Source organism: Schistocerca gregaria, unplaced genomic scaffold (genome assembly GCF_023897955.1).
Source record: "Schistocerca gregaria isolate iqSchGreg1 unplaced genomic scaffold, iqSchGreg1.2 ptg000355l, whole genome shotgun sequence".
Classification (NCBI taxonomy): domain Eukaryota; kingdom Metazoa; phylum Arthropoda; class Insecta; order Orthoptera; family Acrididae; genus Schistocerca; species Schistocerca gregaria.
In genome coordinates, this window is record NW_026061814.1 from 1316960 (window position 1) to 1340202 (window position 23243).

The 23243-nt window shown below is 48.3% G+C and overlaps 1 protein-coding gene, 10 non-coding genes and 1 pseudogene across 11 annotated transcripts; all 12 read right to left on the minus strand.

Annotated features, from left to right (window-relative positions):
• Positions 1 to 1224: 1224 nt before the first annotated feature.
• Positions 1225 to 1343, minus strand: LOC126308407 (5S ribosomal RNA). The gene has a single exon (XR_007554303.1). It is a non-coding gene; the product is annotated as a 5S ribosomal RNA (ribosomal RNA).
• A 1471-nt stretch (positions 1344 to 2814) lies between these two features.
• Positions 2815 to 2933, minus strand: LOC126308408 (5S ribosomal RNA). Its single transcript, XR_007554304.1, has one exon. It is a non-coding gene; the product is annotated as a 5S ribosomal RNA (ribosomal RNA).
• Positions 2934 to 4404: 1471 nt separating this feature from the next.
• LOC126307891 (5S ribosomal RNA) lies at positions 4405 to 4523 on the minus strand. Its single transcript, XR_007553858.1, has one exon. It is a non-coding gene; the product is annotated as a 5S ribosomal RNA (ribosomal RNA).
• Positions 4524 to 5994: 1471 nt separating this feature from the next.
• On the minus strand, positions 5995 to 6113 carry LOC126307876 (5S ribosomal RNA). The gene has a single exon (XR_007553844.1). It is a non-coding gene; the product is annotated as a 5S ribosomal RNA (ribosomal RNA).
• A 1471-nt stretch (positions 6114 to 7584) lies between these two features.
• LOC126308409 (5S ribosomal RNA) lies at positions 7585 to 7703 on the minus strand. The gene has a single exon (XR_007554305.1). It is a non-coding gene; the product is annotated as a 5S ribosomal RNA (ribosomal RNA).
• A 1471-nt stretch (positions 7704 to 9174) lies between these two features.
• Positions 9175 to 9293, minus strand: LOC126308411 (5S ribosomal RNA). The gene has a single exon (XR_007554307.1). It is a non-coding gene; the product is annotated as a 5S ribosomal RNA (ribosomal RNA).
• A 1471-nt stretch (positions 9294 to 10764) lies between these two features.
• LOC126307892 (5S ribosomal RNA) lies at positions 10765 to 10883 on the minus strand. Its single transcript, XR_007553859.1, has one exon. It is a non-coding gene; the product is annotated as a 5S ribosomal RNA (ribosomal RNA).
• Positions 10884 to 12354: 1471 nt separating this feature from the next.
• Positions 12355 to 12473, minus strand: LOC126308412 (5S ribosomal RNA). The gene has a single exon (XR_007554308.1). It is a non-coding gene; the product is annotated as a 5S ribosomal RNA (ribosomal RNA).
• A 5140-nt stretch (positions 12474 to 17613) lies between these two features.
• LOC126307666 (uncharacterized) lies at positions 17614 to 18561 on the minus strand. The gene has a single exon (XM_049992081.1). It carries the CDS (start codon positions 18559 to 18561, stop codon positions 17614 to 17616), a length of 948 nt encoding a protein of 315 aa, XP_049848038.1.
• Positions 18562 to 19390: 829 nt separating this feature from the next.
• Positions 19391 to 19508, minus strand: LOC126307924 (5S ribosomal RNA; annotated as a pseudogene).
• Positions 19509 to 20978: 1470 nt separating this feature from the next.
• LOC126307725 (5S ribosomal RNA) lies at positions 20979 to 21097 on the minus strand. The gene has a single exon (XR_007553709.1). It is a non-coding gene; the product is annotated as a 5S ribosomal RNA (ribosomal RNA).
• A 1471-nt stretch (positions 21098 to 22568) lies between these two features.
• LOC126308413 (5S ribosomal RNA) lies at positions 22569 to 22687 on the minus strand. The gene has a single exon (XR_007554309.1). It is a non-coding gene; the product is annotated as a 5S ribosomal RNA (ribosomal RNA).
• Positions 22688 to 23243: the final 556 nt, after the last annotated feature.

A 23243-nucleotide genomic window follows, 5' to 3' on the forward strand; every position in this document is an offset into this window, starting at 1 on the left:
GTTTACAAATTTGCCGTTGAGCACTGCTACAAAACAATATGCCCTGACGTATTTCACAACATTTCTGTCACTTCATACTGTTTTGTTATTTCCAGAGACTCTTTGGAAGTCTTCCTTGGCGCACTCTTTTCAAACTGAGTTCCTTAATATCGTATCTTACGATAGTTTAAAATCAGTATGGAAGCATCTTTGTCACATGAGAAAGGTAGCATGAAAAAAGGGCTGGCAGGGGTAGTGACAAGATAGCAAGAAATGAAGACAGAGGGAAGCGTTCTCACCTGCCTGACACTCGTCGCGCTTCCAGATATTTGCGTAATTTGCACGGTTCATTCTCGGCTGTCCCCTTCCGTCCCGACTTGTCCCGACTTTGCTCGCTGCCGCTCGGGTCGCGGTCCATATGACAGCACAAGTACGAGAAGCATCTGCGAGATGGGCGCGGCCCGAACCGGCGAGTCCGAGGCGCCGTGTGCGGGCGTTCGGAGCTACCAGTGCCGCTCTGTGCTGCGCTGTGCCGTGGAAAGGTGCGAAAACATGCACACAAGACACAGGCTTTTCGGCAAAGTATACATCTCTTGTAGCGACGAAAGGTAAATTTTTGTTTACAAATTTGCCCTTGTGCACTGCTACAAAACAATATGCCCTGACTTTTTTCACAACATTTCTGTCACTTCATACTGTTTTTATTATTCCAGAGACTCTTTGGAAGTCTTACTTGGCGCACTCTTTTCAAACTGAGTTCCTTAATATCGTATCTTACGATAGTTTAAAATCAGTATGGAAGCATCTTTGTCACATGAGAAAGGTAGCATGAAAAAAGGGCTGGCAGGAGTAGTGACAAGAAAGCAAGAAATGAAGACAGCCAGAGTTCCCAGGCGGTCGCCGATCCGAATACTGACGTTGTTGCTTTTCTTCGGTGGTCGGACGGGAACAGGTCTTTCTTTAATGTAGTTAGTTTTTGGAATTTAGCGCTCCTACAAAACAGTACTCTCTGACGCGTTTCAAGAGCACATCTGTCGATTCGCAGTGTTTCGTTATTTTCAACGAGATCCTAGCACTCTTCCTCCGCGCATTCTTGTTCAAACTGAGTTCATTACTGTAATTTCGCATCTTACGTTTAATACAGTAGTTTAAAATGCTTGTGGAAGCATCTTTGTCGCACCTGAGAGTTTTTCATGAAAAGAGGGCTGGCAGGTGTAGTGACATAAAATTTAAAAGAAGAGAGGGAGCCAACAGCACCCGGTGTTCCCAGGCGGTCACCCATCCAAGTACTAACCGGGCCCGATGTTGCTTAACTTCGGTGATCGGACGAGAACCGGTGTATTCAACATGGTATGGCCGTTGGCGTTCTTGTACAGTAGCCGCACGGCAGAAGAAGGCTTCGCCTCTCCTCCCAACACACGCAATCGCCGTTTTCGGTGGCACATTTGACGCAAAGCACGTCCTTCCACCTCGAAGGCGACGCGCAGTGCGGCGCGCCGCCACGTGGGTCAGACGCACAACACAGCTGCTCGTTGCACCGCCTGTCATTCGTTTGTTCGACAAAGTATCCATCTCTTGTAGCGATGGAAGGTAAATTTTTGTTTACAAATTTGCCGTTGAGCACTGCTACAGAACAATATGCCCTGACGTATTTCACAACATTTCTGTCACTTCATACTGTTTTGTTATTTCCAGAGACTCTTTGGAAGTCTTCCTTGGCGCACTCTTTTCAAACTGAGTTCCTTAATATCGTATCTTACGATAGTTTAAAATCAGTATGGAAGCATCTTTGTCACATGAGAAAGGTAGCATGAAAAAAGGGCTGGCAGGGGTAGTGACAAGATAGCAAGAAATGAAGACAGAGGGAAGCGTTCTCACCTGCCTGACACTCGTCGCGCTTCCAGATATTTGCGTAATTTGCACGGTTCATTCTCGGCTGTCCCCTTCCGTCCCGACTTGTCCCGACTCTGCTCGACTGCCGCTCGCTGCCGCTCGGGTCGCGGTCCATATGACAGCACAAGTACGAGAAGCATCTGCGAGATGGGCGCGGCCCGAACCGGCGAGTCCGAGGCGCCGTGTGCGGGCGTTCGGAGCTACCAGTGCCGCTCTGTGCTGCGCTGTGCCGTGGAAAGGTGCGAAAACATGCACACAAGACACAGGCTTTTCGGCAAAGTATACATCTCTTGTAGCGACGAAAGGTAAATTTTTGTTTACAAATTTGCCCTTGTGCACTGCTACAAAACAATATGCCCTGACGTTTTTCACAACATTTCTGTCACTTCATACTGTTTTTATTATTCCAGAGACTCTTTGGAAGTCTTACTTGGCGCACTCTTTTCAAACTGAGTTCCTTAATATCGTATCTTACGATAGTTTAAAATCAGTATGGAAGCATCTTTGTCACATGAGAAAGGTAGCATGAAAAAAGGGCTGGCAGGAGTAGTGACAAGAAAGCAAGAAATGAAGACAGCCAGAGTTCCCAGGCGGTCGCCGATCCGAATACTGACGTTGTTGCTTTTCTTCGGTGGTCGGACGGGAACAGGTCTTTCTTTAATGTAGTTAGTTTTTGGAATTTAGCGCTCCTACAAAACAGTACTCTCTGACGCGTTTCAAGAGCACATCTGTCGATTCGCAGTGTTTCGTTATTTTCAACGAGATCCTAGCACTCTTCCTCCGCGCATTCTTGTTCAAACTGAGTTCATTACTGTAATTTCGCATCTTACGTTTAATACAGTAGTTTAAAATGCTTGTGGAAGCATCTTTGTCGCACCTGAGAGTTTTTCATGAAAAGAGGGCTGGCAGGTGTAGTGACATAAAATTTAAAAGAAGAGAGGGAGCCAACAGCACCCGGTGTTCCCAGGCGGTCACCCATCCAAGTACTAACCGGGCCCGATGTTGCTTAACTTCGGTGATCGGACGAGAACCGGTGTATTCAACATGGTATGGCCGTTGGCGTCCTTATACAGTAGCCGCACGGCAGAAGAAGGCTTCGCCTCTCCTCCCAACACACGCAATCGCCGTTTTCGGTGGCACATTTGACGCAAAGCACGTCCTTCCACCTCGAAGGCGACGCGCAGTGCGGCGCGCCGCCACGTGGGTCACACGCACAACACAGCTGCTCGTTGCACCGCCTGTCATTCGTTTGTTCGACAAAGTATCCATCTCTTGTAGCGATGGAAGGTAAATTTTTGTTTACAAATTTGCCGTTGTGCACTGCTACAAAACAATATGCCCTGACGTATTTCACAACATTTCTCTCACTTCATACTGTTTTGTTATTTCCAGAGACTCTTTGGAAGTCTTCCTTGGCGCACTCTTTTCAAACTGAGTTCCTTAATATCGTATCTTACGATAGTTTAAAATCAGTATGGAAGCATCTTTGTCACATGAGAAAGGTAGCATGAAAAAAGGGCTGGCAGGGGTAGTGACAAGATAGCAAGAAATGAAGACAGAGGGAAGCGTTCTCACCTGCCTGACACTCGTCGCGCTTCAAGATATTTGCGTAATTTGCACGGTTCATTCTCGGCTGTCCCCTTCCGTCCCGACTTGTCCCGACTTTGCTCGACTGCCGCTCGCTGCCGCTCGGGTCGCGGTCCATATGACAGCACAAGTACGAGAAGCATCTGCGAGATGGGCGCGGCCCGAACCGGCGAGTCCGAGGCGCCGTGTGCGGGCGTTCGGAGCTACCAGTGCCGCTCTGTGCTGCGCTGTGCCGTGGAAAGGTGCGAAAACATGCACACAAGACACAGGCTTTTCGGCAAAGTATACATCTCTTGTAGCGACGAAAGGTAAATTTTTGTTTACAAATTTGCCCTTGTGCACTGCTACAAAACAATATGCCCTGACGTTTTTCACAACATTTCTGTCACTTCATACTGTTTTTATTATTCCAGAGACTCTTTGGAAGTCTTACTTGGCGCACTCTTTTCAAACTGAGTTCCTTAATATCGTATCTTACGATAGTTTAAAATCAGTATGGAAGCATCTTTGTCACATGAGAAAGGTAGCATGAAAAAAGGGCTGGCAGGAGTAGTGACAAGAAAGCAAGAAATGAAGACAGCCAGAGTTCCCAGGCGGTCGCCGATCCGAATACTGACGTTGTTGCTTTTCTTCGGTGGTCGGACGGGAACAGGTCTTTCTTTAATGTAGTTAGTTTTTGGAATTTAGCGCTCCTACAAAACAGTACTCTCTGACGCGTTTCAAGAGCACATCTGTCGATTCGCAGTGTTTCGTTATTTTCAACGAGATCCTAGCACTCTTCCTCCGCGCATTCTTGTTCAAACTGAGTTCATTACTGTAATTTCGCATCTTACGTTTAATACAGTAGTTTAAAATGCTTGTGGAAGCATCTTTGTCGCACCTGAGAGTTTTTCATGAAAAGAGGGCTGGCAGGTGTAGTGACATAAAATTTAAAAGAAGAGAGGGAGCCAACAGCACCCGGTGTCCCCAGGCGGTCACCCATCCAAGTACTAACCGGGCCCGATGTTGCTAAACTTCGGTGATCGGACGAGAACCGGTGTATTCAACATGGTATGGCCGTTGGCGTCCTTATACAGTAGCCGCACGGCAGAAGAAGGCTTCGCCTCTCCTCCCAACACACGCAATCGCCGTTTTCGGTGGCACATTTGACGCAAAGCACGTCCTTCCACCTCGAAGGCGACGCGCAGTGCGGCGCGCCGCCACGTGGGTCAGACGCACAACACAGCTGCTCGTTGCACCGCCTGTCATTCGTTTGTTCGACAAAGTATCCATCTCTTGTAGCGATGGAAGGTAAATTTTTGTTTACAAATTTGCCGTTGTGCACTGCTACAAAACAATATGCCCTGACGTATTTCACAACATTTCTGTCACTTCATACTGTTTTGTTATTTCCAGAGACTCTTTGGAAGTCTTCCTTGGCGCACTCTTTTCAAACTGAGTTCCTTAATATCGTATCTTACGATAGTTTAAAATCAGTATGGAAGCATCTTTGTCACATGAGAAAGGTAGCATGAAAAAAGGGCTGGCAGGGGTAGTGACAAGATAGCAAGAAATGAAGACAGAGGGAAGCGTTCTCACCTGCCTGACACTCGTCGCGCTTCCAGATATTTGCGTAATTTGCACGGTTCATTCTCGGCTGTCCCCTTCCGTCCCGACTTGTCCCGACTTTGCTCGACTGCCGCTCGCTGCCGCTCGGGTCGCGGTCCATATGACAGCACAAGTACGAGAAGCATCTGCGAGATGGGCGCGGCCCGAACCGGCGAGTCCGAGGCGCCGTGTGCGGGCGTTCGGAGCTACCAGTGCCGCTCTGTGCTGCGCTGTGCCGTGGAAAGGTGCGAAAACATGCACACAAGACACAGGCTTTTCGGCAAAGTATACATCTCTTGTAGCGACGAAAGGTAAATTTTTGTTTACAAATTTGCCCTTGTGCACTGCTACAAAACAATATGCCCTGACGTTTTTCACAACATTTCTGTCACTTCATACTGTTTTTATTATTCCAGAGACTCTTTGGAAGTCTTAATTGGCGCACTCTTTTCAAACTGAGTTCCTTAATATCGTATCTTACGATAGTTTAAAATCAGTATGGAAGCATCTTTGTCACATGAGAAAGGTAGCATGAAAAAAGGGCTGGCAGGAGTAGTGACAAGAAAGCAAGAAATGAAGACAGCCAGAGTTCCCAGGCGGTCGCCGATCCGAATACTGACGTTGTTGCTTTTCTTCGGTGGTCGGACGGGAACAGGTCTTTCTTTAATGTAGTTAGTTTTTGGAATTTAGCGCTCCTACAAAACAGTACTCTCTGACGCGTTTCAAGAGCACATCTGTCGATTCGCAGTGTTTCGTTATTTTCAACGAGATCCTAGCACTCTTCCTCCGCGCATTCTTGTTCAAACTGAGTTCATTACTGTAATTTCGCATCTTACGTTTAATACAGTAGTTTAAAATGCTTGTGGAAGCATCTTTGTCGCACCTGAGAGTTTTTCATGAAAAGAGGGCTGGCAGGTGTAGTGACATAAAATTTAAAAGAAGAGAGGGAGCCAACAGCACCCGTTGTCCCCAGGCGGTCACCCATCCAAGTACTAACCGGGCCCGATGTTGCTTAACTTCGGTGATCGGACGAGAACCGGTGTATTCAACATGGTATGGCCGTTGGCGTCCTTGTACAGTAGCCGCACGGCAGAAGAAGGCTTCGCCTCTCCTCCCAACACACGCAATCGCCGTTTTCGGTGGCACATTTGACGCAAAGCACGTTCTTCCACCTCGAAGGCGACGCGCAGTGCGGCGCGCCGCCACGTGGGTCAGACGCACAACACAGCTGCTCGTTGCACCGCCTGTCATTCGTTTGTTCGACAAAGTATCCATCTCTTGTAGCGATGGAAGGTAAATTTTTGTTTACAAATTTGCCGTTGTGCACTGCTACAAAACAATATGCCCTGACGTATTTCACAACATTTCTGTCACTTCATACTGTTTTGTTATTTCCAGAGACTCTTTGGAAGTCTTCCTTGGCGCACTCTTTTCAAACTGAGTTCCTTAATATCGTATCTTACGATAGTTTAAAATCAGTATGGAAGCATCTTTGTCACATGAGAAAGGTAGCATGAAAAAAGGGCTGGCAGGGGTAGTGACAAGATAGCAAGAAATGAAGACAGAGGGAAGCGTTCTCACCTGCCTGACACTCGTCGCGCTTCCAGATATTTGCGTAATTTGCACGGTTCATTCTCGGCTGTCCCCTTCCGTCCCGACTTGTCCCGACTTTGCTCGACTGCCGCTCGCTGCCGCTCGGGTCGCGGTCCATATGACAGCACAAGTACGAGAAGCATCTGCGAGATGGGCGCGGCCCGAACCGGCGAGTCCGAGGCGCCGTGTGCGGGCGTTCGGAGCTACCAGTGCCGCTCTGTGCTGCGCTGTGCCGTGGAAAGGTGCGAAAACATGCACACAAGACACAGGCTTTTCGGCAAAGTATACATCTCTTGTAGCGACGAAAGGTAAATTTTTGTTTACAAATTTGCCCTTGTGCACTGCTACAAAACAATATGCCCTGACGTTTTTCACAACATTTCTGTCACTTCATACTGTTTTTATTATTCCAGAGACTCTTTGGAAGTCTTACTTGGCGCACTCTTTTCAAACTGAGTTCCTTAATATCGTATCTTACGATAGTTTAAAATCAGTATGGAAGCATCTTTGTCACATGAGAAAGGTAGCATGAAAAAAGGGCTGGCAGGAGTAGTGACAAGAAAGCAAGAAATGAAGACAGCCAGAGTTCCCAGGCGGTCGCCGATCCGAATACTGACGTTGTTGCTTTTCTTCGGTGGTCGGACGGGAACAGGTCTTTCTTTAATGTAGTTAGTTTTTGGAATTTAGCGCTCCTACAAAACAGTACTCTCTGACGCGTTTCAAGAGCACATCTGTCGATTCGCAGTGTTTCGTTATTTTCAACGAGATCCTAGCACTCTTCCTCCGCGCATTCTTGTTCAAACTGAGTTCATTTCTGTAATTTCGCATCTTACGTTTAATACAGTAGTTTAAAATGCTTGTGGAAGCATCTTTGTCGCACCTGAGAGTTTTTCATGAAAAGAGGGCTGGCAGGTGTAGTGACATAAAATTTAAAAGAAGAGAGGGAGCCAACAGCACCCGGTGTTCCCAGGCGGTCACCCATCCAAGTACTAACCGGGCCCGATGTTGCTTAACTTCGGTGATCGGACGAGAACCGGTGTATTCAACATGGTATGGCCGTTGGCGTCCTTATACAGTAGCCGCACGGCAGAAGAAGGCTTCGCCTCTCCTCCCAACACACGCAATCGCCGTTTTCGGTGGCACATTTGACGCAAAGCACGTCCTTCCACCTCGAAGGCGACGCGCAGTGCGGCGCGCCGCCACGTGGGTCAGACGCACAACACAGCTGCTCGTTGCACCGCCTGTCATTCGTTTGTTCGACAAAGTATCCATCTCTTGTAGCGATGGAAGGTAAATTTTTGTTTACAAATTTGCCGTTGAGCACTGCTACAAAACAATATGCCCTGACGTATTTCACAACATTTCTGTCACTTCATACTGTTTTGTTATTTCCAGAGACTCTTTGGAAGTCTTCCTTGGCGCACTCTTTTCAAACTGAGTTCCTTAATATCGTATCTTACGATAGTTTAAAATCAGTATGGAAGCATCTTTGTCACATGAGAAAGGTAGCATGAAAAAAGGGCTGGCAGGGGTAGTGACAAGATAGCAAGAAATGAAGACAGAGGGAAGCGTTCTCACCTGCCTGGCACTCGTCGCGCTTCAAGATATTTGCGTAATTTGCACGGTTCATTCTCGGCTGTCCCCTTCCGTCCCGACTTGTCCCGACTTTGCTCGACTGCCGCTCGCTGCCGCTCGGGTCGCGGTCCATATGACAGCACAAGTACGAGAAGCATCTGCGAGATGGGCGCGGCCCGAACCGGCGAGTCCGAGGCGCCGTGTGCTGGCGTTCGGAGCTACCAGTGCCGCTCTGTGCTGCGCTGTGCCGTGGAAAGGTGCGAAAACATGCACACAAGACACAGGCTTTTCGGCAAAGTATACATCTCTTGTAGCGACGAAAGGTAAATTTTTGTTTACAAATTTGCCCTTGTGCACTGCTACAAAACAATATGCCCTGACGTTTTTCACAACATTTCTGTCACTTCATACTGTTTTTATTATTCCAGAGACTCTTTGGAAGTCTTACTTGGCGCACTCTTTTCAAACTGAGTTCCTTAATATCGTATCTTACGATAGTTTAAAATCAGTATGGAAGCATCTTTGTCACATGAGAAAGGTAGCATGAAAAAAGGGCTGGCAGGAGTAGTGACAAGAAAGCAAGAAATGAAGACAGCCAGAGTTCCCAGGCGGTCGCCGATCCGAATACTGACGTTGTTGCTTTTCTTCGGTGGTCGGACGGGAACAGGTCTTTCTTTAATGTAGTTAGTTTTTGGAATTTAGCGCTCCTACAAAACAGTACTCTCTGACGCGTTTCAAAAGCACATCTGTCGATTCGCAGTTTTTCGTTATTTTCAACGAGATCCTAGCACTCTTCCTCCGCGCATTCTTGTTCAAACTGAGTTCATTACTGTAATTTCGCATCTTACGTTTAATACAGTAGTTTAAAATGCTTGTGGAAGCATCTTTGTCGCACCTGAGAGTTTTTCATAAAAAGAGGGCTGGCAGGTGTAGTGACATAAAATTTAAAAGAAGAGAGGGAGCCAACAGCACCCGGTGTTCCCAGGCGGTCACCCATCCAAGTACTAACCGGGCCCGATGTTGCTTAACTTCGGTGATCGGACGAGAACCGGTGTATTCAACATGGTATGGCCGTTGGCGTCCTTATACAGTAGCCGCACGGCAGAAGAAGGCTTCGCCTCTCCTCCCAACACACGCAATCGCCGTTTTCGGTGGCACATTTGACGCAAAGCACGTCCTTCCACCTCGAAGGCGACGCGCAGTGCGGCGCGCCGCCACGTGGGTCAGACGCACAACACAGCTGCTCGTTGCACCGCCTGTCATTCGTTTGTTCGACAAAGTATCCATCTCTTGTAGCGATGGAAGGTAAATTTTTGTTTACAAATTTGCCGTTGAGCACTGCTACAAAACAATATGCCCTGACGTATTTCACAACATTTCTGTCACTTCATACTGTTTTGTTATTTCCAGAGACTCTTTGGAAGTCTTCCTTGGCGCACTCTTTTCAAACTGAGTTCCTTAATATCGTATCTTACGATAGTTTAAAATCAGTATGGAAGCATCTTTGTCACATGAGAAAGGTAGCATGAAAAAAGGGCTGGCAGGGGTAGTGACAAGATAGCAAGAAATGAAGACAGAGGGAAGCGTTCTCACCTGCCTGACACTCGTCGCGCTTCCAGATATTTGCGTAATTTGCACGGTTCATTCTCGGCTGTCCCCTTCCGTCCCGACTTGTCCCGACTTTGCTCGACTGCCGCTCGCTGCCGCTCGGGTCGCGGTCCATATGACAGCACAAGTACGAGAAGCATCTGCGAGATGGGCGCGGCCCGAACCGGCGAGTCCGAGGCGCCGTGTGCGGGCGTTCGGAGCTACCAGTGCCGCTCTGTGCTGCGCTGTGCCGTGGAAAGGTGCGAAAACATGCACACAAGACACAGGCTTTTCGGCAAAGTATACATCTCTTGTAGCGACGAAAGGTAAATTTTTGTTTACAAATTTGCCCTTGTGCACTGCTACAAAACAATATGCCCTGACGTTTTTCACAACATTTCTGTCACTTCATACTGTTTTTATTATTCCAGAGACTCTTTGGAAGTCTTACTTGGCGCACTCTTTTCAAACTGAGTTCCTTAATATCGTATCTTACGATAGTTTAAAATCAGTATGGAAGCATCTTTGTCACATGAGAAAGGTAGCATGAAAAAAGGGCTGGCAGGAGTAGTGACAAGAAAGCAAGAAATGAAGACAGCCAGAGTTCCCAGGCGGTCGCCGATCCGAATACTGACGTTGTTGCTTTTCTTCGGTGGTCGGACGGGAACAGGTCTTTCTTTAATGTAGTTAGTTTTTGGAATTTAGCGCTCCTACAAAACAGTACTCTCTGACGCGTTTCAAGAGCACATCTGTCGATTCGCAGTGTTTCGTTATTTTCAACGAGATCCTAGCACTCTTCCTCCGCGCATTCTTGTTCAAACTGAGTTCATTACTGTAATTTCGCATCTTACGTTTAATACAGTAGTTTAAAATGCTTGTGGAAGCATCTTTGTCGCACCTGAGAGTTTTTCATGAAAAGAGGGCTGGCAGGTGTAGTGACATAAAATTTAAAAGAAGAGAGGGAGCCAACAGCACCCGGTGTCCCCAGGCGGTCACCCATCCAAGTACTAACCGGGCCCGATGTTGCTAAACTTCGGTGATCGGACGAGAACCGGTGTATTCAACATGGTATGGCCGTTGGCGTCCTTATACAGTAGCCGCACGGCAGAAGAAGGCTTCGCCTCTCCTCCCAACACACGCAATCGCCGTTTTCGGTGGCACATTTGACGCAAAGCACGTTCTTCCACCTCGAAGGCGACGCGCAGTGCGGCGCGCCGCCACGTGGGTCAGACGCACAACACAGCTGCTCGTTGCACCGCCTGTCATTCGTTTGTTCGACAAAGTATCCATCTCTTGTAGCGATGGAAGGTAAATTTTTGTTTACAAATTTGCCGTTGTGCACTGCTACAAAACAATATGCCCTGACGTATTTCACAACATTTCTGTCACTTCATACTGTTTTGTTATTTCCAGAGACTCTTTGGAAGTCTTCCTTGGCGCACTCTTTTCAAACTGAGTTCCTTAATATCGTATCTTACGATAGTTTAAAATCAGTATGGAAGCATCTTTGTCACATGAGAAAGGTAGCATGAAAAAAGGGCTGGCAGGGGTAGTGACAAGATAGCAAGAAATGAAGACAGAGGGAAGCGTTCTCACCTGCCTGACACTCGTCGCGCTTCCAGATATTTGCGTAATTTGCACGGTTCATTCTCGGCTGTCCCCTTCCGTCCCGACTTGTCCCGACTTTGCTCGACTGCCGCTCGCTGCCGCTCGGGTCGCGGTCCATATGACAGCACAAGTACGAGAAGCATCTGCGAGATGGGCGCGGCCCGAACCGGCGAGTCCGAGGCGCCGTGTGCGGGCGTTCGGAGCTACCAGTGCCGCTCTGTGCTGCGCTGTGCCGTGGAAAGGTGCGAAAACATGCACACAAGACACAGGCTTTTCGGCAAAGTATACATCTCTTGTAGCGACGAAAGGTAAATTTTTGTTTACAAATTTGCCCTTGTGCACTGCTACAAAACAATATGCCCTGACGTTTTTCACAACATTTCTGTCACTTCATACTGTTTTTATTATTCCAGAGACTCTTTGGAAGTCTTACTTGGCGCACTCTTTTCAAACTGAGTTCCTTAATATCGTATCTTACGATAGTTTAAAATCAGTATGGAAGCATCTTTGTCACATGAGAAAGGTAGCATGAAAAAAGGGCTGGCAGGAGTAGTGACAAGAAAGCAAGAAATGAAGACAGCCAGAGTTCCCAGGCGGTCGCCGATCCGAATACTGACGTTGTTGCTTTTCTTCGGTGGTCGGACGGGAACAGGTCTTTCTTTAATGTAGTTAGTTTTTGGAATTTAGCGCTCCTACAAAACAGTACTCTCTGACGCGTTTCAAGAGCACATCTGTCGATTCGCAGTGTTTCGTTATTTTCAACGAGATCCTAGCACTCTTCCTCCGCGCATTCTTGTTCAAACTGAGTTCATTACTGTAATTTCGCATCTTACGTTTAATACAGTAGTTTAAAATGCTTGTGGAAGCATCTTTGTCGCACCTGAGAGTTTTTCATGAAAAGAGGGCTGGCAGGTGTAGTGACATAAAATTTAAAAGAAGAGAGGGAGCCAACAGCACCCGGTGTTCCCAGGCGGTCACCCATCCAAGTACTAACCGGGCCCGATGTTGCTTAACTTCGGTGATCGGACGAGAACCGGTGTATTCAACATGGTATGGCCGTTGGCGTCCTTATACAGTAGCCGCACGGCAGAAGAAGGCTTCGCCTCTCCTCCCAACACACGCAATCGCCGTTTTCGGTGGCACATTTGACGCAAAGCACGTCCTTCCACCTCGAAGGCGACGCGCAGTGCGGCGCGCCGCCACGTGGGTCAGACGCACCGCCTGTTATTCGTTTGTTCGACAAAGTATCCATCTCTTGTAGCGATGGAAGGTAAATTTTTGTTTACAAATTTGCCGTTGAGCACTGCTACAAAACAATATGCCCTGACGTATTTCACAACATTTCTGTCACTTCATACTGTTTTGTTATTTCCAGAGACTCTTTGGAAGTCTTCCTTGGCGCACTCTTTTCAAACTGAGTTCCTTAATATCGTATCTTACGATAGTTTAAAATCAGTATGGAAGCATCTTTGTCACATGAGAAAGGTAGCATGAAAAAAGGGCTGGCAGGGGTAGTGACAAGATAGCAAGAAATGAAGACAGAGGGAAGCGTTCTCACCTGCCTGACACTCGTCGCGCTTCAAGATATTTGCGTAATTTGCACGGTTCATTCTCGGCTGTCCCCTTCCGTCCCGACTTGTCCCGACTTTGCTCGACTGCCGCTCGCTGCCGCTCGGGTCGCGGTCCATATGACAGCACAAGTACGAGAAGCATCTGCGAGATGGGCGCGGCCCGAACCGGCGAGTCCGAGGCGCCGTGTGCGGGCGTTCGGAGCTACCAGTGCCGCTCTGTGCTGCGCTGTGCCGTGGAAAGGTGCGAAAACATGCACACAAGACACAGGGTTTTCGGCAAAGTATACATCTGTTGTAGCGACGAAAGGTAAATTTTTGTTTACAAATTTGCCCTTGTGCACTGCTACAAAACAATATGCCCTGACGTTTTCCACAACATTTCTGTCACTTCATACTGAAGCATCTTTGTCGCACCTGAGAGTTTTTCATGAAAAGAGGGCTGGCAAGTGTAGTGACATAAAATTTAAAAGAAGAGAGGGAGCCAACAGCACCTTTTTTTTTTTTTTTTCTTTTTTTATGCACACTTAAAAGTAAGGAAAATGTCCTTCACGACACTGTCTCCTCGGTCATCTTGGGAGAGAAAATGAAAGAAAAAATGTCCTCAGAACAAAGAAAAACAGATAAATAAAGCACAAGTTAAACTCCTACTAATAAAACATCCACATAACCCAAGAACAGGATACGTTGTCGATAATGTTCGTTCCATATAACACACATTGGCATTCAAATTTAGTTCCATCATTCGTAGAAAGAAAGTTCCGTTGTAAGCAAAGTCCCGTCGAAGCAACATAATTCATAGCACCGGCATTACCACTGGAGGATAACGCGATAAAAGTCAAAATTGGTAGGCAGTCCTATGTAGTTATCAAAAATTTAGCATAGGCATGTTCCAAGGCCACACGCAAAAAATTGGCAAAAGTCTGAGTATAAGCCGCACGAGCAAGGTCCTGACGGTGTTCCGTCCACAAATAGGATAGAAAATCGACGGCATCAGTCACTTTCAGGGTAAAGATACAGTAAACTGTATGTCCAAGAATCCATAACGTCGCATTTCTTTTGGTGGCCGGGTAAGCCGCGCACTGAGGCACTATGGCGTCCATGGTTGTCACGTGCCGCCTGTCCACCCTGTTAATCAGACGAACCATGTCACAGGCAATGTCCCAGACCACACGAAATTTGTCACACACAAAACGATGTTCGATAGTGTCCTCCTCTGCACACAATTCACACTCTCCCGAAGAAATCAAATTAATAGCACAAAGATTGGCATTTGTCGGGATAGTCCGGTTGACCACTTTATACCAAGTAGCATGAACGGCGGCAGGGACGGCGGCGGTAGCAAGGTTCTTCCACACCAGCTGCCAATCATGCTGTGGCAACCGATATTCCCATTTGTTCCTAATCGGCGTCCCTCGAAGAGCTCGAATTATCTCAGTAACACTACATGTACAGACGTCACCAAACACAAGATAACTATTGTAAACATAATAGCGGCGCACGAAATTCAACACATACGGAATGTGACTGATTGAAACAGGGGCTACTACTGATGGTGGGCGGTAATGACGAAACAAGGCAGCTGTCGGACTGTGCGGCCCCTTGTCAATCACCACTGTGGTCCGTTTCACAAGGAGCGCCGCACACTTAGATCGGAAGTCAACCAAACCTAGCCCCCCTTCCTGCAAGCTTAAAGTACACGTCGCCAAGGAGACCTTAAAAATATCGCCCTTCCATAGCAGCCAATAAACTGCTTGTTGGATGGCCCTTTCCAATTCTTTTGGCACTGGGAGAACTTGTGCCAGATACCACGCTTTGGCGAAGATATTCGTGTTAATGAGAGCCACCTTCTGACGAAGCGCCAGGTTCCGAGAGGCGTAGAGTTTAGCAACAGCTCGAATCTTGTATAATGTGGAACGCCAATTAAGAGCTTCCATACGCTGTGTGTTGTCAGTTAGAATGACACCGAGCACCGTGTGCTGTTGCTTCACACAGAACCAATCGCCGCTGACAGTGCGTAATCGAGGTGTAAGGGGAAGCAAGACAGTCTTACGAGGGTTGACGATAGCCCCCGTCGCCCTCTCAAAACGGTCCAAAACACCACGCAAGCGATCAAGATCCTCTGGGTGATCAATGAAGACCCCCAGGTCATCAGCATACGCCCGACATACCAGCTGAACGTCGCCAAGTCGAATACCCCGGCACTCCCGGGCTATACAACGTAGGAGTGGGTCCAACGCCAAGGCGAAAAGCGCCATAGACAGAGGACACCCCTGTCGGACAGAACGACCAATGGGGATGACGCTACCAGGAATACCGTTGATGACCACCCGAGAAGTGGCATTACGCAAGATATTGTACACCATCTTCGTGATTTTGGACCCAAAACCCAGGCCGATCATCACTCGCCGCAGATAGGAGTGGCTGATCCGATCAAAGGCGTTTTTAAAGTCTACCAGCAAGATCGCAGCCGCTCGGAGCCTGTGACCCTTTACATATCCGATGCAGTCGCGATAAGCCAGGACGGCATCGAAAATGTTCCTGTCGGCCACAGCACAAGTTTGACATTCACTGATGACCTTGGGCAGAACGACCTGCATCCTGTGCGTAACACACCGCGCCATAATCTTATAATCAGCGTTCAAGAGGGTTATAGGGCGAACACTGTCTATACGCGGCGTCGCGGTTGATTTAGGGAGAAGTGCAACACGCCCTTCCGCAAACTCCGCCGGAATGTCAACACCGTTATGGATTTCGTTCATGATCACAGTTAAAACATCGCTTAAAAGAGGGAAAAATTTTAAATAAAATTCCGCGGGGATACCGTCCATACCAGGGGATTTGCCCCTAGGACTACTTTTCACCGCCGCAGAGAGATCCTCAGAAGTAAAAGTTGCATTAAGATGGGCCCTGTCTTGTCGCGTTAAAACATGTGGGACCCCCTGCAAAAAATCGCGGAGCGCCCCGGGGTCGGCGTCTACTGGGTGAAAGAGCGCAGCAAAGTGATCATGGACCTCCCGCTCAATATCCACCCAGTCGGAAGTCGTCGTCCCATCCTGTTTGAGCCACTTACGAATAACCAACCTCTCCCGCCGCCTCCGCTCCCTGTTCAGGTGGTAGAGAGAGAGCGGTTCCCCCTCAACGGCACCTATAGGTTGGCTACGCGTGACCGTCCCAAACCCCTTCCGGCGAAGACCGTCTAGAAGTTGAGCTTTAAACTGATTAAAAACCGGAAGCAACTGCGGAGACGTAGTGACCCGCTGAGCTAGATCTTTTAAACAGGACTGGTAAAATCTCGCCGTCGACCGGCGCCAATGCGCCGCATCGCGACTAAAATTGATTAAAAAGCGCCTGATGGCCGGCTTCGCTACCTCCACCCACCACCTGATGGTACTGCCATCGTCGCCCTTGTCACGCAAGAGCTTGCGCCACAAAGCAGTAAATTGGGACGCAAGAGCGTCATCATCTAAAAGACTGCAATTAAGCTTCCAGATATTTGGACGCCGAGGAGGTCGAGCACGCGGTAAAACAAGTTGACACAAAAATCCACAATGGTCAGAAAAAATAACCGGCAATACTTCCGCCCTTGTGACATGAGCGGCAAGCGGCAACGACACATAAATTCTATCCAGTCGACTATGACCTGTGGCATAAAAGTGGGTAAAATGTGTTTTATCCGGGTTGAGCACACGCCACGTGTCCCGCAAGCGAAAAGTGTCAACCAAAGTGCGCAACTCTTGACACCAATTAGGGCGCGGCTCCTGATCCCTACCATCAATAACGGCGTTGAAATCGCCACCAAGCACTAATTCATTAGTATTGCGATGGAGCAATTGACAGAGATCATGGCTGTAAAACTGATTCCGCGCTGGTTTATCACCGGCATGGGCATAGACATTAACAAAACTGACACCATTAATAACACAGGCGATTGCGCGACCATTGGGCAATATTTCAACGTCACTGACATCAAAACCCGGACGGAATAAAATGGCAGTACCAGTCTGTTCATCCGACATGATATTATCAATAACGGTAAAAGCAGTGGAATCAATAAAATACAAAAGAGCCGTACGCGTAACTTCCTGTAATAAAGCGACATGACAGTGAGAATCACATAAAAAAGTGTGCAAAGCCGATAACTTATACTGGGCACTCAATTTGTTTACATTAACAGTTAAAATGTTCCACGAACAATGCTCAATATCCATACACAATTAAAAAAGAGCACAATAGATAAAAACCTTACATGTGGAGAAAAACAGCAATGATCGGCAAAAGACAACCACCACAAAAGGATAAAATATACACCAGAGTGACGGGTTGAAATCCCGTCAGCCGGATCCATAGCATCCAATCGGCGCAATGCACTAAAAAAGACGACTATGATAGGCCGTCCCCCATTAAAAACAGAGCACGGCTCCCATAACCCGTCATTTAAAACAGACAGAATATCGACGCCGAATAACGACGGAGGATCTTGCGGCGGTCGGTGAATAAAGGCAAACGGAGCTGACTACACGAAAACGACCAACAAAAAACCAAACGAGGGCACCGCAGAAGCAGCAATAAAATAGCTAAAAAAAACACAGATCATGCAAATGTGCGCGAGAGGAGGAAACAACACTTGCACACACTAAGTCGCGTCACTGGCCTCCACGTCCGCCGCCCAGTCCTGGGGGGCGGCGGGAGGGGGGTGTGGGGGTGGCGCGGTCCCAGAATCCGTTCCACTTGAGTCCACCGACATGGGACCAACGACAGACATCTCGACATCAGGAGAAGAAGCCGGCACACGTTCAGTAGCAGAAGGACAAACGCGACGCTGGTGTGTGTCTTCCGCCTTACGTTTGGTCGGCAATTGAGGTGTCAACACAGCAGAAACAGTGTCGGTCGGTTGCCCGGAGTCGTCGCCTGCGCCCGGCTGGCTTAAGACAGTCCTTAAGTGCCGAACAGCGACGTCACGTTTTTGATCAGCAACATTGATTTCGGCAGGCAGCTGACGGCGAGGAGAGGCGCGCCGTTGTTGCTGTTGGTCCACGGGCTGACGCCCAGAGCCAGGAGCCTGAGACGAACGCCGCTCGTCGGCAAGGTCCCGTCGGGAAGCACGCTGTTGGGAAGCCTGCCGACCGGGTCGTGTCGGTCGGGAGGCGTCGGGGGAACGCCCAACCGGAGACGGACTGCGATCGGGTCGCGGAAGACCCCTATCAGAGGTAGGCGACCGACCAACACTACGCGCACGTTGCCGACTTGAACTACGAGACGAACGTTCGTCCCGTCTCGGTTTCGGTGCTACAAAAAATGCCTGTGATTCCACAGCAGCAGCGGAATTAGGAGAACCGGCAGGCACAGTAACAGGGGCAATCAAAGAACCGGACTGTTCCGGTACTGTCACTGACAGCGAAACAGGTTCCGACACTAAATCACGCGGCGACTGCTGCACGGGTTCGGACACTGTCTCTTGTGAAACATTCGTTACTACCAGATTTTCGATAGTTGTCCCGTCAGCCGGAGCCGGAGACATTGAATCTAACACAGCAGACACAGAAGCAGAGTCACTATCGGTAGTGGACACATCCATAGCCATCGGGGTGGCAGCAAAGTTGGCGTCAGCTACACGGCGCGCGGGCGCGGGGGGGGGGGGGGGGGGCGGTACCCAAACCCGTGGCGGCCACAGAAGCAAAGCTGGCATCATTCAAATTACCTACAGTAGGTAGCTGGGCAGGCCGTTTGCGTTTAGGACAATCCTGTCTATAATGGCCAACGCCACCACAAAAAGAACATGTTTGTGGCTGTCCACTATAAGTAACGAACGCGCGGTGGCCGTTAACCAAAACAAACGAAGGAATGTGCTGTCTAACAACCATTTTCACACTTCTCACTCCGTTTTCTACTTGAAACAAGTACGCGGAGGACCACTTTTCCTTCACTACAGACAAAACAGTGCCATACGGCCGCAAATAGCGAGCAATTGTGTCATTTCGAATTTCAAATGGTAGGTTAAACACACGAATTTGCCTAATGCCAAAGCCAGCATGCGACACATTAACATTGCTTACGCGACCGTCAAGGTGACGAAATTTTCGGACACCGTCATTGACAGACACAACATGATCACACATTTCGGAATTTTTCAACTTCAAGAACACAGAGTTAAGAAAAGTATCGAATTGGATACCGAGAACGTCATCGTGCGTTAACAACAGATCTTCTAGAATCCAACGGTGGATTTCAAAGGCCGAGGGCTTGTCTACAGAACGATCGAACTCACATTGAATGTTATTTTGGCGTTCTTCACTGTCATCGTAAATCGTTGCCATAACTTACAGTCTGTGATGAAATATACAGCCGCTAGGCAGAGAAGAGCAGACGACACGCGAGGCGCCGCCGGCCAAGTCGCACGCGGAAGTACTGCTCGCTCGGCACCGAGGTGTTGCCAGGCGGGCAGACAGCCAAGTACTAACCGGGCCCGATGTTGCTTAACTTCGGTGATCGGACGAGAACCGGTGTATTCAACATGGTATGGCCGTTGGCGTCCTTATACAGTAGCCGCACGGCAGAAGAAGGCTTCGCCTCTCCTCCCAACACACGCAATCGCCGTTTTCGGTGGCACATTTGACGCAAAGCACGTCCTTCCACCTCGAAGGCGACGCGCAGTGCGGCGCGCCGCCACGTGGGTCAGACGCACAACACAGCTGCTCGTTGCACCGCCTGTCATTCGTTTGTTCGACAAAGTATCCATCTCTTGTAGCGATGGAAGGTAATTTTTGTTTACAAATTTGCCGTTGTGCACTGCTACAAAACAATATGCCCTGACGTATTTCACAACATTTCTGTCACTTCATACTGTTTTGTTATTTCCAGAGACTCTTTGGAAGTCTTCCTTGGCGCACTCTTTTCAAACTGAGTTCCTTAATATCGTATCTTACGATAGTTTAAAATCAGTATGGAAGCATCTTTGTCACATGAGAAAGGTAGCATGAAAAAAGGGCTGGCAGGGGTAGTGACAAGATAGCAAGAAATGAAGACAGAGGGAAGCGTTCTCACCTGCCTGACACTCGTCGCGCTTCCAGATATTTGCGTAATTTGCACGGTTCATTCTCGGCTGTCCCCTTCCGTCCCGACTTGTCCCGACTTTGCTCGACTGCCGCTCGCTGCCGCTCGGGTCGCGGTCCATATGACAGCACAAGTACGAGAAGCATCTGCGAGATGGGCGCGGCCCGAACCGGCGAGTCCGAGGCGCCGTGTGCGGGCGTTCGGAGCTACCAGTGCCGCTCTGTGCTGCGCTGTGCCGTGGAAAGGTGCGAAAACATGCACACAAGACACAGGCTTTTCGGCAAAGTATACATCTCTTGTAGCGACGAAAGGTAAATTTTTGTTTACAAATTTGCCCTTGTGCACTGCTACAAAACAATATGCCCTGACGTTTTTCACAACATTTCTGTCACTTCATACTGTTTTTATTATTCCAGAGACTCTTTGGAAGTCTTACTTGGCGCACTCTTTTCAAACTGAGTTCCTTAATATCGTATCTTACGATAGTTTAAAATCAGTATGGAAGCATCTTTGTCACATGAGAAAGGTAGCATGAAAAAAGGGCTGGCAGGAGTAGTGACAAGAAAGCAAGAAATGAAGACAGCCAGAGTTCCCAGGCGGTCGCCGATCCGAATACTGACGTTGTTGCTTTTCTTCGGTGGTCGGACGGGAACAGGTCTTTCTTTAATGTAGTTAGTTTTTGGAATTTAGCGCTCCTACAAAACAGTACTCTCTGACGCGTTTCAAGAGCACATCTGTCGATTCGCAGTGTTTCGTTATTTTCAACGAGATCCTAGCACTCTTCCTCCGCGCATTCTTGTTCAAACTGAGTTCATTACTGTAATTTCGCATCTTACGTTTAATACAGTAGTTTAAAATGCTTGTGGAAGCATCTTTGTCGCACCTGAGAGTTTTTCATGAAAAGAGGGCTGGCAGGTGTAGTGACATAAAATTTAAAAGAAGAGAGGGAGCCAACAGCACCCGTTGTTCCCAGGCGGTCACCCATCCAAGTACTAACCGGGCCCGATGTTGCTTAACTTCGGTGATCGGACGAGAACCGGTGTATTCAACATGGTATGGCCGTTGGCGTCCTTTTACAGTAGCCGCACGGCAGAAGAAGGCTTCGCCTCTCCTCCCAACACATGCAATCGCCGTTTTCGGTGGCACATTTGACGCAAAGCACGTCCTTCCACCTCGAAGGCGACGCGCAGTGCGGCGCGCCGCCACGTGGGTCAGACGCACAACACAGCTGCTCGTTGCACCGCCTGTCATTCGTTTGTTCGACAAAGTATCCATCTCTTGTAGCGATGGAAGGTAAATTTTTGTTTACAAATTTGCCCTTGTGCACTGCTACAAAACAATATGCCCTGACGTATTTCACAACATTTCTGTCACTTCATACTGTTTTGTTATTTCCAGAGACTCTTTGGAAGTCTTCCTTGGCGCACTCTTTTCAAACTGAGTTCCTTAATATCGTATCTTACGATAGTTTAAAATCAGTATGGAAGCATCTTTGTCACATGAGAAAGGTAGCATGAAAAAAGGGCTGGCAGGGGTAGTGACAAGATAGCAAGAAATGAAGACAGAGGGAAGCGTTCTCACCTGCCTGACACTCGTCGCGCTTCCAGATATTTGCGTAATTTGCACGGTTCATTCTCGGCTGTCCCCTTCCGTCCCGACTTGTCCCGACTTTGCTCGACTGCCGCTCGCTGCCGCTCGGGTCGCGGTCCATATGACAGCACAAGTACGAGAAGCATCTGCGAGATGGGCGCGGCCCGAACCGGCGAGTCCGAGGCGCCGTGTGCGGGCGTTCGGAGCTACCAGTGCCGCTCTGTGCTGCGCTGTGCCGTGGAAAGGTGCGAAAACATGCACACAAGACACAGGCTTTTCGGCAAAGTATACATCTCTTGTAGCGACGAAAGGTAAATTTTTGTTTACAAATTTGCCCTTGTGCACTGCTACAAAACAATATGCCCTGACGTTTTTCACAACATTTCTGTCACTTCATACTGTTTTTATTATTCCAGAGACTCTTTGGAAGTCTTACTTGGCGCACTCTTTTCAAACTGAGTTCCTTAATATCGTATCTTACGATAGTTTAAAATCAGTATGGAAGCATCTTTGTCACATGAGAAAGGTAGCATGAAAAAAGGGCTGGCAGGAGTAGTGACAAGAAAGCAAGAAATGAAGACAGCCAGAGTTCCCAGGCGGTCGCCGATCCGAATACTGACGTTGTTGCTTTTCTTCGGTGGTCGGACGGGAACAGGTCTTTCTTTAATGTAGTTAGTTTTTGGAATTTAGCGCTCCTACAAAACAGTACTCTCTGACGCGTTTCAAGAGCACATCTGTCGATTCGCAGTGTTTCGTTATTTTCAACGAGATCCTAGCACTCTTCCTCCGCGCATTCTTGTTCAAACTGAGTTCATTACTGTAATTTCGCATCTTACGTTTAATACAGTAGTTTAAAATGCTTGTGGAAGCATCTTTGTCGCACCTGAGAGTTTTTCATGAAAAGAGGGCTGGCAGGTGTAGTGACATAAAATTTAAAAGAAGAGAGGGAGCCAACAGCACCCGGTGTTCCCAGGCGGTCACCCATCCAAGTACTAACCGGGCCCGATGTTGCTTAACTTCGGTGATCGGACGAGAACCGGTGTATTCAACATGGTATGGCCGTTGGCGTCCTTATACAGTAGCCGCACGGCAGAAGAAGGCTTCGCCTCTCCTCCCAACACATGCAATCGCCGTTTTCGGTGGCACATTTGACGCAAAGCACGTCCTTCCACCTCGAAGGCGACGCGCAGTGCGGCGCGCCGCCACGTGGGTCAGACGCACAACACAGCTGCTCGTTGCACCGCCTGTCATTCGTTTGTTCGACAAAGTATCCATCTCTTGTAGCGATGGAAGGTAAATTTTTGTTTACAAATTTGCCCTTGTGCACTGCTACAAAACAATATGCCCTGACGTATTTCACAACATTTCTGTCACTTCATACTGTTTTGTTATTTCCAGAGACTCTTTGGAAGTCTTCCTTGGCGCACTCTTTTCAAACTGAGTTCCTTAATATCGTATCTTACGATAGTTTAAAATCAGTATGGAAGCATCTTTGTCACATGAGAAAGGTAGCATGAAAAAAGGGCTGGCAGGGGTAGTGACAAGATAGCAAGAAATGAAGACAGAGGGAAGCGTTCTCACCTGCCTGACACTCGTCGCGCTTCCAGATATTTGCGTAATTTG

Bases quoted from the DNA above. Each gene is read 5' to 3' on its own strand.
- LOC126307666 (XM_049992081.1), bottom strand. From the start codon at position 18,561: ATGGCTATGGATGTGTCCACTACCGATAGTGACTCTGCTTCTGTGTCT.